Source organism: Capsicum annuum, chromosome 3 (genome assembly GCF_002878395.1).
Source record: "Capsicum annuum cultivar UCD-10X-F1 chromosome 3, UCD10Xv1.1, whole genome shotgun sequence".
NCBI classification, from domain to species: Eukaryota; Viridiplantae; Streptophyta; class Magnoliopsida; order Solanales; family Solanaceae; genus Capsicum; species Capsicum annuum.
The window spans coordinates 487,967-503,929 of record NC_061113.1 but is presented as its reverse complement, the minus strand read 5'-3'; the positions used below and the strand labels follow the sequence as shown (position 1 = coordinate 503,929).

At 36.8% G+C, this 15,963-nt stretch overlaps 1 protein-coding gene across 10 annotated transcripts in view; it reads left to right on the top strand.

The window, feature by feature from the left end:
• Positions 1-1,950: 1,950 nt before the first annotated feature.
• Positions 1,951-15,963, top strand: part of LOC107864429 (histone-lysine N-methyltransferase ATX2-like) — a 50,448-nt gene continuing 36,435 nt past the window's right edge. For all 10 annotated transcript variants that reach the window (XM_047408839.1, XM_047408835.1, XM_047408833.1 and 7 more), the window contains exons 1-21: positions 1,951-3,477; positions 3,567-3,618; positions 3,711-3,785; positions 3,873-4,098; positions 4,429-4,552; positions 4,666-4,770; positions 6,432-6,619; positions 7,134-7,226; positions 7,329-7,426; positions 11,164-11,334; positions 11,484-11,621; positions 11,832-11,879; positions 12,429-12,546; positions 12,629-12,694; positions 12,784-12,845; positions 13,490-13,546; positions 14,150-14,218; positions 14,335-14,533; positions 14,714-14,995; positions 15,314-15,375; positions 15,594-15,671. In XM_047408839.1, coding sequence (XP_047264795.1) covers positions 2,231-3,477; positions 3,567-3,618; positions 3,711-3,785; positions 3,873-4,098; positions 4,429-4,552; positions 4,666-4,770; positions 6,432-6,619; positions 7,134-7,226; positions 7,329-7,426; positions 11,164-11,334; positions 11,484-11,621; positions 11,832-11,879; positions 12,429-12,546; positions 12,629-12,694; positions 12,784-12,845; positions 13,490-13,546; positions 14,150-14,218; positions 14,335-14,533; positions 14,714-14,995; positions 15,314-15,375; positions 15,594-15,671 — 3,558 coding nt within the window. In that variant the 5' untranslated portion in view covers positions 1,951-2,230. The remainder of the gene's footprint in view (positions 3,478-3,566; positions 3,619-3,710; positions 3,786-3,872; positions 4,099-4,428; positions 4,553-4,665; positions 4,771-6,431; positions 6,620-7,133; positions 7,227-7,328; positions 7,427-11,163; positions 11,335-11,483; positions 11,622-11,831; positions 11,880-12,428; positions 12,547-12,628; positions 12,695-12,783; positions 12,846-13,489; positions 13,547-14,149; positions 14,219-14,334; positions 14,534-14,713; positions 14,996-15,313; positions 15,376-15,593; positions 15,672-15,963) is intronic.

Below are 15,963 nucleotides of genomic sequence, written 5' to 3'. Positions count from 1 at the left end.
GAGAATAATAAGTGTAATATATAGTAATTTTTTAATTATAAAAATATACGAATTAAATATATAATAAATTTTTAGTTTCGAATAAGGACACGTTGAATAAATCTAAATATTTTTAAACGGAGAAATAACGAACTTTTGAAATTATATGAATTTAATATATAATATTTTTTTTATTTCGAATAAGGACACGTTGAATAAATCTAAATCTTTTTAAACGGGGAAATAACGAACTTTTGAAATCTACTTTAACGAACTTTTAAACTTTAACAAACTTTCAAATTTCATTTGAATAAGGCCACGTTGAATAAATCTAAATCTTTTAAAATGGAGAAATAACGAACTTTTGAAATCTACTTTAACGAATTTTTAAACTTTAACGAACTTTCAAATTTCAAATAACGAACTTTTAAATGTAGAAGATAGTACAAGTGGTATCATTCTGAGTTTCTTAACACTGTTTTACTAATAACATGATCAAACTTTAATGGATTATAACATCACAATATGACTATTAACATATCCAAATTATACTATATTACGCTAATTTTTATCTTTTTGATTGATTTTTCGTTGAAAATGAGAGATGTCATACTATATAGTCGGTTACATACTGAAAGCATGGATCATTCTATTATCATCAATATAAATATATATTCGCTGAGATCACACTGCACCAATCTACACTCATTAGTGACAAATTAATAAACAGGGCGAATGTTGCAGTAATTGTAATATCTTTGTAACATTAGTTCGATCTTAATAGGTTGGAGTTTATATGCACTATTCAATTCGAAAAATTAAGGAATGAACTTGAGCTCAACAACTAGATAGTTACATGCACTAATTTTTTTCAGAATCCTATAATCCAATTGTCATTAGATCTTCTGCTCAATCACCATAAATTCCTCAACCTCTTTAGACACTTACATTCATTAATGATAATTGATGGAACGGAATATAAATATTGCAACTATTATAATGCTTTTGTAAAACTAATTTCATTCTCGAAAAGCAAAAGTTGATCTGCAGTAGCCAATCTGAGACCTCGATGAATAGTTTTGAGATCAACACAAACTATTTACACACTATAATTCCTTCCCAAAATCCTATATCACCAATAACATTTGTAATAATATCCGTCAATTCTTCCATTACAATTTTTACTACAGAAAGTTCGTATGCCATAAACTGATAAGTCTTAATAAAAGTTTCACGTTTGAGTCATGATTAAGAAATTACTCTTCTCCAAAACACTTTCTTTGTGTTCGTATACTTTTTTGGAATTTTATCGAACACCGAGTGAAAAACAAGATAAAAATCTGCAACTGTCACAATACTTTTGTAAAACTAATTTCATTCTCGATAAGCAAAAGTTGATTTGCAGTAGCCAATTCGTGACCTCGATGAATAGCCTTGAACTCAACACCAACCACTTGCACTCAATAATTCCTTTTTAGAATCATATATCACCACAAACATTTTTAACGATACTCGTCAATTCTTCCATTACAATTTTTACTACAGAAAGTTCGTACGTCATGGATTGATAACTCTTAATAAAATTTCCTGTTCGAGTCATGATTTCGAAATCACTTTTTCAAAAACACTTTCTTTGTGTTCATGTACTTTTTTGGAATTTTATCGAACACCAAGCAAAAAACAAGATAAAATTCTACAATTGTCACTCATTCTCGATAAGCAAAAGTTTATCTGCAGTAGCCAATTTGAAACCTCGATGAATAGTCTTGATGCTCAACACCAACTACTTTATATAATAATTTTTTCTCAAAATCATATATCACTACTGACGTCTATAGTAATACTTGTCAATTCTTTCATTACAATTTTTATAGCAGAAAGTTTGTATGTCATAGAGTGATAAGTCTTAGTAATTTTTTTTTGTTTGAGTCATGATTATGAAATTACTCTTCTTTAAAAGCACTTTCTTTGTGTTTGTGCATTTTTTGGGGATTGTATCGAACACCAAGTGAAAAATAAGATGAAATTATACGAATAGAAGCAACAAAAACACCTTTCTTTCTCCTCCATAAAAATGCCCCATGTATCACCACTGCGGCGGGAAACCATACCTTTTTTCTCCAAAACCTCCATATTCCCTTAATGCCCTTTACCGGAACCCTAGAAATCCCCAAATTTCAGTTCTAATTCAGTTGAAAAATCTCAATTTTACGCAAAATTCGATTCGATTTTCTTACTAACTATCAATTCAATGGCGTTACCTTCAACTGAATCTACTGTTCCGCCTAACGAAGAACGCCCGAAACGGCCCGCTGTTGGTGAAGAGGAAGATGAGAGAGAAGGAATTACGCCGTTAAAGTATGTGCCGTTGTGCGATGTGTATTCCGCTACTTCTCCGTATGTTGGTGGTGCTACTGGTTCGAAAAAAGTTAAAGCTGCTAGGAAAATTGTATCACATTTGGAATCCGATGATGATCGGAAGCATTTAGAGATTCGGAGACTTCCAATTACTCAATTTTATACTCGGAGGAGAAAGAGGAAGCGGCAGGAGGAATCGTTTTATGATTCGTTAGTTTCTAGATCGGTGAAATTAGCTAGAGAAAATGGTGGAATTGACGGGGAAAAGGAGAAGAGGAAGGTTGGTAATTTGAAGGTAGTTTTTCGATTAGCTAGTTGTAATGGGGATAGAGGAAGTCAGGTTGATGTGGGGAGAGAAGAGGAAGTGGGTGTGAAGTTTAAGGAGAAGATGAAAAGGAAGGCGGTTAATTCGAAGCTTGTGGCTTTAGCGAATGGAAATGGAAAAGACGAGGCCAGAGCTGATGAAATGGTTATAAAGAATAAGGGGAAACAGAAGAGAAAAATTGGCAATTCAAAGCATGTGAATTTGTCCATTTTGAAGAATGGAAATGAAGGAGATGAAGGCAAAGATGATGAAATGTCTGAGAAGAGTAAGGGGAAGCAGAAGCAAAAAGTGGGCAATTCAAAGATTGTTAGGAGTAAGGATAAGAAGAAGAGGAATGTGGATGATATGAAGCTAGCTTCTCATTCTGTGAAATTATCCAATTCTTCCAGAGGCAAGAGAGTCGGCAAGGGGGAGATTGAGGTCGAAGAAGAGAATGTGGTTGCAAAGAATAAGGGAAAGAGACAGGTGGGAAATTTTGAAGTAGTGAATTTGTGTGTCAAGAGTGAGAGGGATGATGAGGGAGAAGCTGATGGAGTAGCTGGTGTGAAACATATTAAGAAGAAGAGGAAGATGGTTAATTCGGACCTGGAAGATTTGGGGGTTGATGGTAATGTAAGTAATCTGTTGAATGAGTCTTGCTCGGGAAAAACTCGAAACAGTGCTGGTAAAAATAAAATTGATACCAATCGCAGTGGTAACAATTGCAAAGACATTAATTCAACGGGTAACATCAAGAAGCGAAAAGAAAATTGTATTTTGGAAAATCACTCGAATAACAAAAGCTCAGGGTCAATTCGGACCAAGAAATGGGTTTGGTACCTTTTTTCCCCTTGTTCAATTTATTTTTTTTGTGTATCTGTGTGCTATCATGAATAAAAGTGTTTTGAGTTTGTGTCCATTGCAGGCTGCATTGTGAAGGAGTTGATCCCAAGAAATTTATTGGACTAAAGTGTAAGGTGTGACATGATTAAACTTGGATTAATTTGAATGTACTGCATACATATGTTATTATCAGTTTAAATAACTAATTGGAGAGTCTATGTCACAGGCGTATTGGCCATTAGATGCTGAATGGTACGTTGGTCACATAAGTGGGTACGACTCGGAGACTGCACGGCATCATGTAATTGATTTTCTGCTTCCTTTTTGTATAAATTATGTTTGATCTTTTGGGGGCCAAGTGTATGAAACATGTTTGAGTCCAATGCAGGTGACATATACAGACGGGGATAATGAAGAAGTGCTTTTATCAAATGAAAGGATCAAGTTTTTTGTTTCACTTGAGGAGATGAATCGTTTGAAGTTGACACCCAGCGATACGTGTCCTGAAACTCATGGAATCGATATTGATGAGTTAATTGTTTTAGCTGCCGATGCTGGTTCGGAGGACTGTGAATGTCACGAGCCCGGAGATATTTTATGGGCAAAGCTGACTGGTAAATTATGGCGTTCCTTTTCTACTTCTGACAATTTTGCAGCTTTTGATAACTTTTGTTCTACTTGCGACTTTATCACATTCACTCTTCTGAACATTTCTCAGTAAATTGTCAATTTTTGGTCTGGTTTGGCAACTTCATCACATCCATTCATGGTTGTACACGGTTATTTAGCAGCTAGGATCTCTCAAAGTAGAACTAATAACAAAGATAACACCTTGTTACCAACTTAATTACGTATGCTTGTTACTTCCTAGGACAAATGTGAGATCAAAATCTCTCAAATGTAGCAACTATCTGTTTTTTCATTGGTTTTATTTGCCAATACAGGTTATGCCATGTGGCCTGCCATTGTTCTAGATGAATCTCTTGCTGACGGGTGTAAAGGTTTAAACAAAGTTTCAGGGGAAAAATCAGTTCTTGTGCAGTTCTTTGGAACCCATGATTTTGCTAGGTGTGCTATTTCGAAGTTAATTGTGAATCTAACTGGAGTTCTATTTACCATTTAGGCAGTAATATGCTCAGTTTTGCATTTTGGGCGTATGAAACTTTGTTATTTGATTTCAGGGTCAAGTTCAAGCAAGTTATATCTTTCCTACGAGGTCTTCTTTCTTCCTTTCACCTCAAGTGCAAAAAACCAAAGTTTGTTCAAGCTCTGGAGGAAGCAAACATGTGAGCCTTATCGGTCTTAGTTATTTTTTTTTGGGGGGTCATTTCTTTAGTACATCACTGTGATCAAATATTTCTCATATCCTATGTTAGTAGTTTTCCCTCTTTCTGGCCCTTTGCCAGATTTTGTTGGTCTTCCCATTTTATTACTGTCAATACTTGATTTGGGGAAAAACTAGTAGAAATAACTCTCTCCATACATAGATTCTATTCCTTTTTTGTGAAGGCTTTGATGATTATAACAGTGGTAGCAGTAGTTGTATTTTTTGCATTATTATAGCCGTGGTAGCAGTAGTTGTATTTTTTGCATTTTTGATCCTTCTTTCTCACATGCATTGAACTTTATGACCACATAATACACTATTCAACATGAGCTTAGATCTTAATGTGTCTCATTGGTACATCGCCGCTATCATTTTTTAAATCAAGTGAAGCAAAATAATTCATTATGTTTCTTGCTAGAATAGTTAGGTGTTAGTATAGGCCTTTGGTCTTAGTTCAATCTTTATCTCAACTCAAAATACCAACTCAAAACAACAACATACCCAGTGTAATCCCACAATTGGGCTCTGGGCATGGGGAGGGTAGGGCATACACAGATAGAGGAGCTGTTTCTCATAGGCCCTCAGCCCAAGAGCTCAACATAGTAACCCACTTCTACCAATTTTTAGATGCTCGTGTTATATAACTTGCTTCTGTCCTTAAGAAGTCAAAAAAATTCCAGCCAAAACATTATAATCATGTGCATTGTACTTGGAAGAACAAAATGTAATAACACCTGCATTTTTTGACATTCTATTCTAGATTTCTAAAAATATTAAGATTGACTAGGCTCAGTGTCATACATTTCTGGTCACCATGATGGTTTACTGAAGCAATCCCCAAATTCATTGAAGTGTCAGTATGTGGTACGTAGCTTGCTGCTATATCAATTTCTTGGAGGCCACATGTTTGACCTCTCAGGTTCTGGTTGGCTCTTCAACGTTGGACTACAGCTCTTTTGATAAACCAGTCAGTGCAAATGCTTGCACCTTACTAATTTAAGTTTAACAACTCTTCATAAAAAAACTAATTTACCTTAAATTACGCCTCCCGAGCATTCCTATTTAATCAGTACCCTGGCAAGAAAAACTCTTTCCTGTTTGTTAACCACATTAGTATTCTTTTCCATCTCCTAAAATTCTATTGCAAAGTTAGATATGTCATACCCATCCTACTCTAGAGTCATTATTTTCCTCAGATTATGGAGTTCAAGGGTTCTCTTTGTCCTTCAAGAAACACGCTGTCTTTTAAATCAAAGTCGTGAATTTGTAGTTTAGAGATTGTTCTGCCTTTTTCTTTCTTCTGATTGCAAAGAAGAGTCCTTTCCTAGCAGCGGCAAAAACAATAGGTGCTTTCTTCTCATTTTGTTCAAGCCTTGATGGACAAAATTACCTGGAATTTGTGTTGGTGGGGATAACAGGTACCTCGTGGAATCAGTCAAGGTGTGCACAAGCTGGCTCATACATCACAGTTATAAAAGCTAGAAGTTTTTTTTTTTTTATTGAGAAGTTCCCTTTTCTCTGTATATATGGTGATGCTGCTTTTATTTGTATGTTGTGTATTTGGCTGTATTCCGACCTAATATTAACTTGGTTGCTCATACTTCTTACTTTCTTGATCAGGTATCTTTGTGAACAGAAGCTCTCAAAGAGGATGCTGCGGTTGCAGAATCGTATCAATGCAGATAAGAATATTGAAAATGGAGAAGATGAAGGTGGTTCTGATTCAGAGGATGAAGGGTTGAGGAGAAAGCTTGAGGAAGTCAGAAGTTGCCCATTTGAATTGGGGGACTTGAAAATAGTTAGCCTTGGTACTTTCTTTTTTCAAATCTACGCTGCACACTGATTAAAGAGCAAAAGAATTGCAATAATATTTTATTGAATTGCGTGTGTTTAATATGTTTTGAGTTTGATATTCTTCTAGATGTATTAGAAACCTTTGCCATTCCCCTCACTCTTTGCCTTTTTACATCATGAGAGTTTGATCTCCAATTAGGTAATCTGAATTGCTCCGAAATGATTCTAATACTAAAGCATATCATAGTCTGACAGTTGATTGATTGGTTTAATCTAATTTTTTGATATAAGTTAATCAGCAATTTGTCCAATGTAAGACTGGCCTCTTACGGCCATTTAATTTTTTTAAGAAATTTGTCTAATGAAAGCCAACTTTTTAACATATTATACATTAAACTGTGGTCTTCATTTTTTTTCTATTTTGAGGAGTAACCATTTCCTATTCTCATAAGTTAAGCTGATGTTTTCTCTTCACTTAATGACTAACTGATATATATCAATTCTACAATGTGCAAATGTCCTATTCAGGAAATATAGTAGAAGATTCGGAGCTCTTTCAAGATGAGAGGTTTATCTGGCCAGAAGGTTATACTGCTGAGAGGAAGTTCCCGTCAGTAACAGGTAACTGTTCATATCTCCATCTCCAGCAGCTGTTCTGCTGTGCCTTCATTTGAGTTTTATGGTATAAAATTGAAAATTTCTTCTACTACCCTGTTGGGCCAGATCCCGGTGTGCGTGTCTCATATAAGATGGAGGTACTGAGAGATCCTGATTTCGGGGCACGTCCTTTATTTAGAGTTACATTGGACAGTGGAGAGCAGGTATTCTATCAAATCAAGTTTTTATTTTTCTCTTTAACTATTTCAGTCTCACTTGTATGCTATATACTCCTTCGATCCTTATTAAGTTTTTGAATTGCTGTCAGGTTCTATGGTCTCCTATCTAACTTATGAAGGCACTGAATATTATATTTTCACATTTAATATTGTAGAACACTTCTGAAAAAGTTGGTTCTTTGTCAGGTTCTGGATATCCTTTCATGAAATTCTGTTGAAAATCATATGCTCCATAGCTTATGAGAGTAATTTTTCTTTTTCACTCTTTTGCTGAGAAATGTTGTGTTAAACACACTAGTGCTTGTGAACTTTAAGCATTGGATAAAGCTTATCCTAAGATGTAATAAAGAACTAACTGAACTATTGTAGCTCATTAGGTTTTCCAGCTAGATGAGAATGACACTATACTATTCTGTCGAATGAAATAGATGGATACCCAAAGTAAATCGTAATTACTTATAAAAGAAAGGATAAATCAAAAATCAGGCTAAGGTTTTCAGGGTGGTCACAGAAACCGGTAAATTGCATTGAACTATGATGTGCTCATTATGTTTGTTAGCTAGATAAAAAAGAAAACATTTATGTGTCATGAGATATATATCTAAAGAGCAAAATAAGGTCAACCACACTTTTAAGATTGAAATAAAGGAGTGGGCACTGGCTGGTCCGGACACCATAGTTGAAGTAAAAAGATTTTAGTGAAGCACTATAAGATGGAGGAGAAGACCAGATGAATTGCAGCAGCAACAACAACATAAACAATGTAATCCCACAAATGAAGTCTGGGGAGGGTGGGATGTACATTGTATGCAAAACTTACAAGGATGTGGAGATTTGGGATAACATGATAGAGAAAACAGAGAAAAGGTTAGCCCACTGGAAAGCACAATACATTTCATTAGGGGGAAGGGTTACTTTGATGAACTCTGTATTGGATACCTTACCCACCTTTGAAATATCTCTGTTTCCTATCCTTGCTAGTGTGCTGAAAAAGTTGAACTAATTGAGGAGAGATTTTTTGTGGAAGAGCAATAAGGAAGGAGGGGGATACAATTTAGTGAAATGGGAGGTGGCACAATTGAGCAAAAGCCAGGGAGGACTTGGAATCAAAAACCTGAAGGTCCAGAATAGTTGCCTTCTGATGAAATGGTTATCCAGAATAGTTGCCTTCCTTCTGATGAAATGGTCAGGAGGTTTAGTGAAGATGAAACAACTCTGTGGAAGGAAGCCATTATTCACAAGTTCGGTCAGCCTAGCTCTATGGGAAAAGCTACTGGAAAATTCCAGTATCAAGGTAGGGAATGACATCAAAACTAAGTTTTGGAAGGACAATTGGATAGGTCAAACACCACTGCAGTGGTGTATCTGAATCTTATGATGTTGTGCAGTAACCCTGATGTAACTATTTCTGATTGTTGATCTATTCAAGGATGGAACCTCAACTTGTGAAGACACCTTAATGAATGGGAAGTGGAGAGGATGGTCAGTTTACTAAATGAAGTGGAATCATTTTTTGGTACCACTACGGAACCTGATATACTGAGATGGAGACACTCATGGATGGTAGATTCTGAGTGATCAAAACATATAAAAGGGAAATCACTATTACTCAAGAGGATGGCTCAAGGATATGGAAGAATGTATGGAAAAACATAGCTCCTGCTAAATTGTCAGAATCATTGACCTTGTTGGCAACCAACTTCTGAAACACACGTCTTAGAGCCTTGGAATCCAAATTGGTGGATGGGGCAAGGCTGACTCGTATCTGATTAAGAATATGAGATATAGGATTTTACTGAAAACAACCTTCTGCAGCTCACCCTCACCTACAAGAATCCCAGTTGTCATGCTAGGAATTTTGTTTGTGGAGCAATCAACCGAACTTTGAAATTCCAGTAGTCGGCTACCTCCCAACATTGAAGATTCTTCTGATCTTAACCCTTGTTGGATCTCTCTTTCACGTAACCGCTGAACTACTTGCTGTGTTATACTCCAATCTAGCAATATATTCGGTATATGCGAAACTTATCCAAAAAAAAGAAGGATTTTGGGAGACGTGAATCAAAATGCATGTATCCCACACCATCTGTTCCTCAAAAACTTCCCCTGCCCCCTTCCCCTGCCTTAAAAGTAATGCTGTCACAAGACTCTTTCCACCATTTCAAAATATTCCTCTAGAGGCTGCTCGAGAAGGGGAGTGTGATGTATTTAGTCCTCTAGCCCCTTTCCACAACCCTATATTTTTCTTCTAGCACCTAGACCGTGATGCTCTATTCAAATCTTGGCGTCCATTTTCTTGATAGGGTCTTGTTAATAACCCAAAGATCTTTCATTCTCAGATTGTCCAACTCTTTAGGGCCGTAATAGTCTCCCATCAACCAAGTGCAGCTTCTTAGCACTATATGTAGACTTCCATAGGCAGTTTCTTTGAACTCTGTCCAATTTACCTATAACAATGGCAGGTGCTTGTAACATATAGAATGAGGTGCTTGTAACATATAGAATGTGGCAATGGAGAATGGTGCGCTCTTGATTGGTACTTCCATTCTTCCTTTTGAATTTTGATCAATAATATTGTCTATGGCCGCAAGATACAAGTGAATAGTTTTTTTTTTATAATTTCCATGAGGTCTTAGGTACAAATCCACTAGGTGAGTACTTTTCAGAAGACCTACAAACAAGACAAATCGTTCTTGCAAAGCATCTTAGGTTTTTTGGAATGGCATGCTCTTATTTGGTTTGACTTGGGTGTGTAAAGTGTCTTATCTCAAGCTTTGAAACGCTATTACCAGCTAAATTGTTGAAGGTGCTATCTTCCGTCATCCTTATTTTTATAACTATTGGCTTGTAAACGGTTGAACCTCTGATGAATTGTCGAGTATCTATGCTGTTGTATTTCCACTTCTTGGCTCGGATGTGTTCTGCTCTTCTTCCTAATATGGGTTAATTTGACACATTAGTGTCTAGCTCATAAAATACATATAATGGTCCCTACAGCCGCAGGTGTTACTATTTTCTGTCTTTAGGGGGGGGTATCTGACAATCTTGGAAAACGTGGTTGATCTGGTTTCTGCTTTTCTTATTTGTCATTTCTTATTGCTATCAATTAGGCATTAATGTTTAGCCTATTGATGTTTGTAAAGAATGGATTGCGGACCTAACTCAACCTCAAAAGCTAGCTCAAGAGGTGTGGATTACCCAAGTCCATATAAGCAAACTACCAGTTCATTCCCCAACCAATGTGGGACTTTTACCCACTCTAACACCCCCTTCACGCCTATGGCCCAACTGACGCGTGGACTGGGAGCCCAAACGGGGATGGACCTGTCTATGATACCATGTAAAATTAGGTCTTAAATCTAACTCACGCCCCAAAGGCTAGCTCAAAGGAAGGAGGATTGCCCAAGCCTTATAAAGAGGCCACTCATCTCATTAACCACTAATGTGGGATTTTTACCCACTCTAACCACCCCCTTCACGCCCAGGACCCAACTGGCGCGTGGATCGGGAGCCCAAACGAGGATGGACATGACTCTGATACCATGTAAAGAACGGATCGTGGGCCTAACTCACCCTTAAAAGCTAGCTCAAGAGGTGAGGATTACCCAAGTCTATATAAGCAAACTGCCAGTCCATTCTCCAACCAATGTGAGACTTTTACTCACTCTAACAATGTTCAAAGAAGTGCTAATGATAGTAACTTTGGTGCTCTTGTTTTATAGTTTAAGGGGTCTACACCATCTGGCTGTTGGAGTAAGGTTTATAAATGGATGAGGAAGACTCAAGTCAACAATTTTGATGAATCAATAACTGGCTGTGAAAGTGAAACAAGCTTTGGATCAGGATCCCATATGTTTGGCTTTTCACATCCTGAAATATTTCAACTTATAAAGGTATTGTTAGTTTTACTTCAGCTCAACTTTGTCTTTATGGTGATTCTGTTCTTTCAATGTCGAGTTTATCTTAAATGTGTCTTGTGTGTATGGAGCACAATCTGATCCATTTAACTGACATCAACTTGATTGGATATATTATATGTCAGGAATTGTCAAACTCCAGGCTTCTTGCGAAATCCTTGAAATCGGCGTCTTTGGAAACTCAAGACCTGCCTGCTGGATATAGGCCTGTCCGCATTAAATGGAAAGATCTGGACAAATGCAACGTTTGCCATATGGATGAGGTTAGAAACTGCGACACTTCTTATGTTCTTTCTTCGTTCAGCTAATGTTTTATTTTTGAGAAGACTCTTTTGCCTATTTTGGTGTTCTTGTTCTACAACTAATGCAGTTGCACCTGGATGATCCACATATCTTTTTGACTTTGCCTAATTGAGTAGTAACTACAAAGTAGTTATTTCAGATCATGCTGATATAGGTTTTTTTTTTAACAGGAGTATGAGAATAATTTGTTTTTGCAGTGCGATAAATGCCGAATGATGGTGAGTGCACTCATCTCTGTCTCTCCTTCCTTTTGGGACCAAAGGATAGTAGTATCTTTTCCCTTTCCTCTTTAGTATCTGGGAGTTTCCAGCTTGTTATTTCTCTTATCCCCACATCTATTGTGCGGGATGTTTTCGCTGTCTGTTTTCAGTTAGCTCTGCATAAAATTTTCATTTTACTTGTTATTGATCAAAATGACTCTTTACATATCATGTTAAAAATGACTTTTGATGCTTGGTGAGAATTTTCCAGACATTAAACCCTTCTTTTACCTTTGAAAGGCTTCTATACATATTTGTGCATTTTGGCACGTGCACTTGGCGATCATAAAATATTTGGTGGAGTGATCTTGATAACATTATCTATCATTTAAATTTGACTATGTTGTTCCTCCCTGTGGCTGCTAGAACTTGTTACAATTTCTATGCTGGTTGATGTTCTCTTTTACTTTTGATATTAGAGTGATACTGTTTGTGTTCTTAATTGGGATTGAATATTTAATTCCATTATTCTGGGTTAAAATTCTTTGCTGTTGATGACTTGTTCAGGTTCACGCTAGATGCTATGGGGAGCGGGAGCCAATGGATGGAGTACTTTGGTTATGCAATTTGTGTCGTCCAGGGGCTCCAGTAGTGTCTCCCATTTGTTGCCTGTGCCCTGTTGTTGGTACTTTCTTTTGCTTGCAGTTTTCACTCCATTTACCCTGCTCGTTTCCTGCTTGTATGGCTTAATTTTTAATGTTATACAGGTGGTGCTATGAAGCCTACAACTAATGGACGTTGGGCTCATCTTGCTTGTGCCATTTGGATACCAGGTTATTATTATATTTCTTTTTGTCACATTGTTGACTTGTTATTTTTCTAGAGGGGTGAAGTTAAATGAGTATCTCTAACAATGATTCAGAAACTTGCTTATCTGATATAAAGAAAATGGAGCCAATTGATGGTTTGAGCAGGATCAGCAAGGTACTATTCCAGTTTTATTTCACTTACATCATTGTCTAAACACCCCTCATTATTGTCCTCCGTTGTTGTTTGCACTTTTAAAGATGCCCAACCATGATTTGTTCTGAAATCAAGTCATAATTTGTATGACTCAATGTTGATGCATGAATATGACTTCCCTCTTGATTGAGCAAGCTTCTTATATTATGTGGCTATACTACGAATAATGGCCAAACCCCATAGAATAACTTCGTTTGTGTCTCATAATTATGTACCTACAATTGTCCCTATGTTATTATTACCGTGAATACTGCGGTATACCCTACTTTCCTATTTTTAGCAATTTTGTTCTGTTGCTACTTTAATGATTTTCTTGAGATAATAAGCCATTTTCTCTTTCAATTCTTAGCTATACATGTAGAAGGCTCAATTGATTTTCCTAACAGGACTTCCAGACTGTCTACCAGAATTACTTCTAGACTGTCTACCAGAATTACTTCTACCTGTCATTATTTAAGATCTTGCTGATTTATACAATTAGTTTTTATTGCTTGATTATCAAAAGAAAAAAAGTCTCTTTTTGTGGAAGGCATCCACGTAGATAGGGTTTGCCGCAATTTCTTCTGATAGTCTCTTCTCTTCTCTTCTCTTATTATTTCGTTAAGGACCGCTGGAGGCTCTTATGTAGTATCTGTGGTGTTCCTTATGGAGCTTGCATTCAGGTAATCTTGTAGTTACTTTTCATCCTAACCCCATGTCAATTTATTTGTATATTACAAGTATAGCTTTAATTTTTTATTCTCTGGTTTGTTTCTTCATGAACATCTTTTAATAACTGTGACCAAATATTAGAGAACGAAAATGCAAATTGGTAGTGCACGAACTGTCCAGAACTGGAATTGTGGTTGGATGAGTTGTATCACCCTCTGCTCTGCCTCTGAAAGAGGTCTAGTTTTCAAAACAGCAAAAATATCCTTACTACTGTTATTTGATCAATGGAAAAACTTCTTTTAATTGTGCATATTATATAATATTTAGCTTTTATTCGATAGTCATTGGCTGATCCTCTATCCTTATTGAAATGGAATCTCCTTTTTTTGTTCTGCATCTTGTTTTAAGGTTCTGCCTTCTCTCTTTCTCTCTCACACTATCTTTCATCTTCTTTTCTTTCTTTATTTATTCTCTTCTTTCCTTCCTTTCTGTACACTATTTGTTTGACCTTTTGGGGGAGGCACTGGTATCCATACCACAATAATTGAGTACTACTCGCCATATGCTTACCCAGCTAGTTGATAATCTGTTACCCTCGTTATCTTGTGATGTAGTGTTCTAACCATTCGTGTCGGGTGGCTTATCATCCTCTTTGTGCACGTGCTGCTGGCTACTGTGTTGAGGTAATTTCTTCTTAATATAGTGCTTGAGAGATTTTTATGTATGTATGAACTCTTTGTGTTAACTTTTCTCCTGTTGTTATGCTAACCTATCTTTTGTTGATGTTGACATTTTATAGCTTGAGGATGAAGACAGATTGCATTTAATCCCTATGGATGACGATGAAGAGGGTCAGTGCATTCGGTTGCTTTCTTTCTGCAAGAAGCATAGAGATGTATCTAACGAGCGTCCTTCTGTTGATGAGTGTGTTGGGCAAAGAACTTGCGAATGTTCAGACTATACTCCTCCACCGAATCCTTCTGGATGTGCTCGCACTGGTGTGCTATACTTTCTTATTCTTCATTAGTATTAATCAGTTATTGTTTTCTATCATCTGTAATTTCATGAATGATTTTGGTTAGTGCTCTATATAGATGGCATCTTTTGGTACTCTTTTCTGTGTTCAACTGTGGAGCAAACCGTTTTATGATTCCTGATTTCTGGTTATCATTTAATAGAGCCTTACAATTATTCTGGAAGAAGAGGAAGAAAAGAACCTGAAGTCTGTACAGCTGCGTCGTTGAAGCGCTTGTATGTAGAAAATAGACCATATTTGGTTGGTGGCCATAGTCAACATGATCAATCGAGCGGCAAATTGTCTTCCTCATTTGCTGCTTCTAGATTCACCGTTGACCTTCAAAAGCTAAGGTGTTCACAGCTTGATATGTCAAGGAGCATCCTTTCCATGCCTGAGAAATACAACTACATGAAAGAAACCTTTAGAAAAAGACTGGCATTTGGTAAGCTAAATATTTTCGATGCCTTCACTATCTGGAGCAAAATGAAATTGTCTTATATGGACGTGTCCTGTTTACACCTACAATGTTATTGTTATCCTGTAATAGTGCTTTTCAGTTTTTGCGAGTTCCGTCGTGTTATTGCTCATGGTGGAAATAGAGTAACTTATTAAATAAATGCTCGAAGTAGATCCATTTAAATATTCACTAATTATTTTGCTAGCTGATTCTACTTTGAGCCTCCTTTGTGATCTTGGTATCACCACTATTCCCTCGCTCTTGCAAGTTATACTTTAATTTTGACGTTGTCATTGCCTTTAGGGAAATCTGGAATACATGGATTTGGCATCTTTGCGAAGCTCCCTCATGAAGCGGGAGACATGGTAATTTGTCCCTTTTTCTTATTATTACGGAGATATGATTTGTGCGCAACAGCAACAATATATTCCGTGTATTCCCCAAGTGGGTTTTGGGAAGGGTGGTGTGTATGCAGCCTTACCCCTTTTTAGCACTTGTGTGCAAGTAACTATATTCATGTTTATATTCTTTTGTTTGAGAGTCTCAAGACCAGTAGACCACTAACAATTCTTTTGCTTAATAGGTAATTGAGTACATTGGAGATCTTGTTAGACCTCCTATTGCTGACCGACGGGAGCACCTAAGTTACAACTCACTAGTGGTAAGAACAATATTCTGGCTTATGATTTTGATTTCCATGGTAGCAGTTTATTTGTTTTTTCATTGAAGATATGGTTTTGAACACTGGTCGGAGAGAAATTATTTTTATCACTTCCAAAAAGTGTAAGCCAGAAATCCCATATGTGCCCCACATACATCTTCCCAACTCCAATACCGGGATTCCCAGCACTCTCAGTGTTAGTGGGCTGGCATTGGGAGTTATTAGTGGAAGTACAATTGATGACGGTGAACCTCTAAAATTGCATCTTCTCCATATCTTTAACCACAAATAG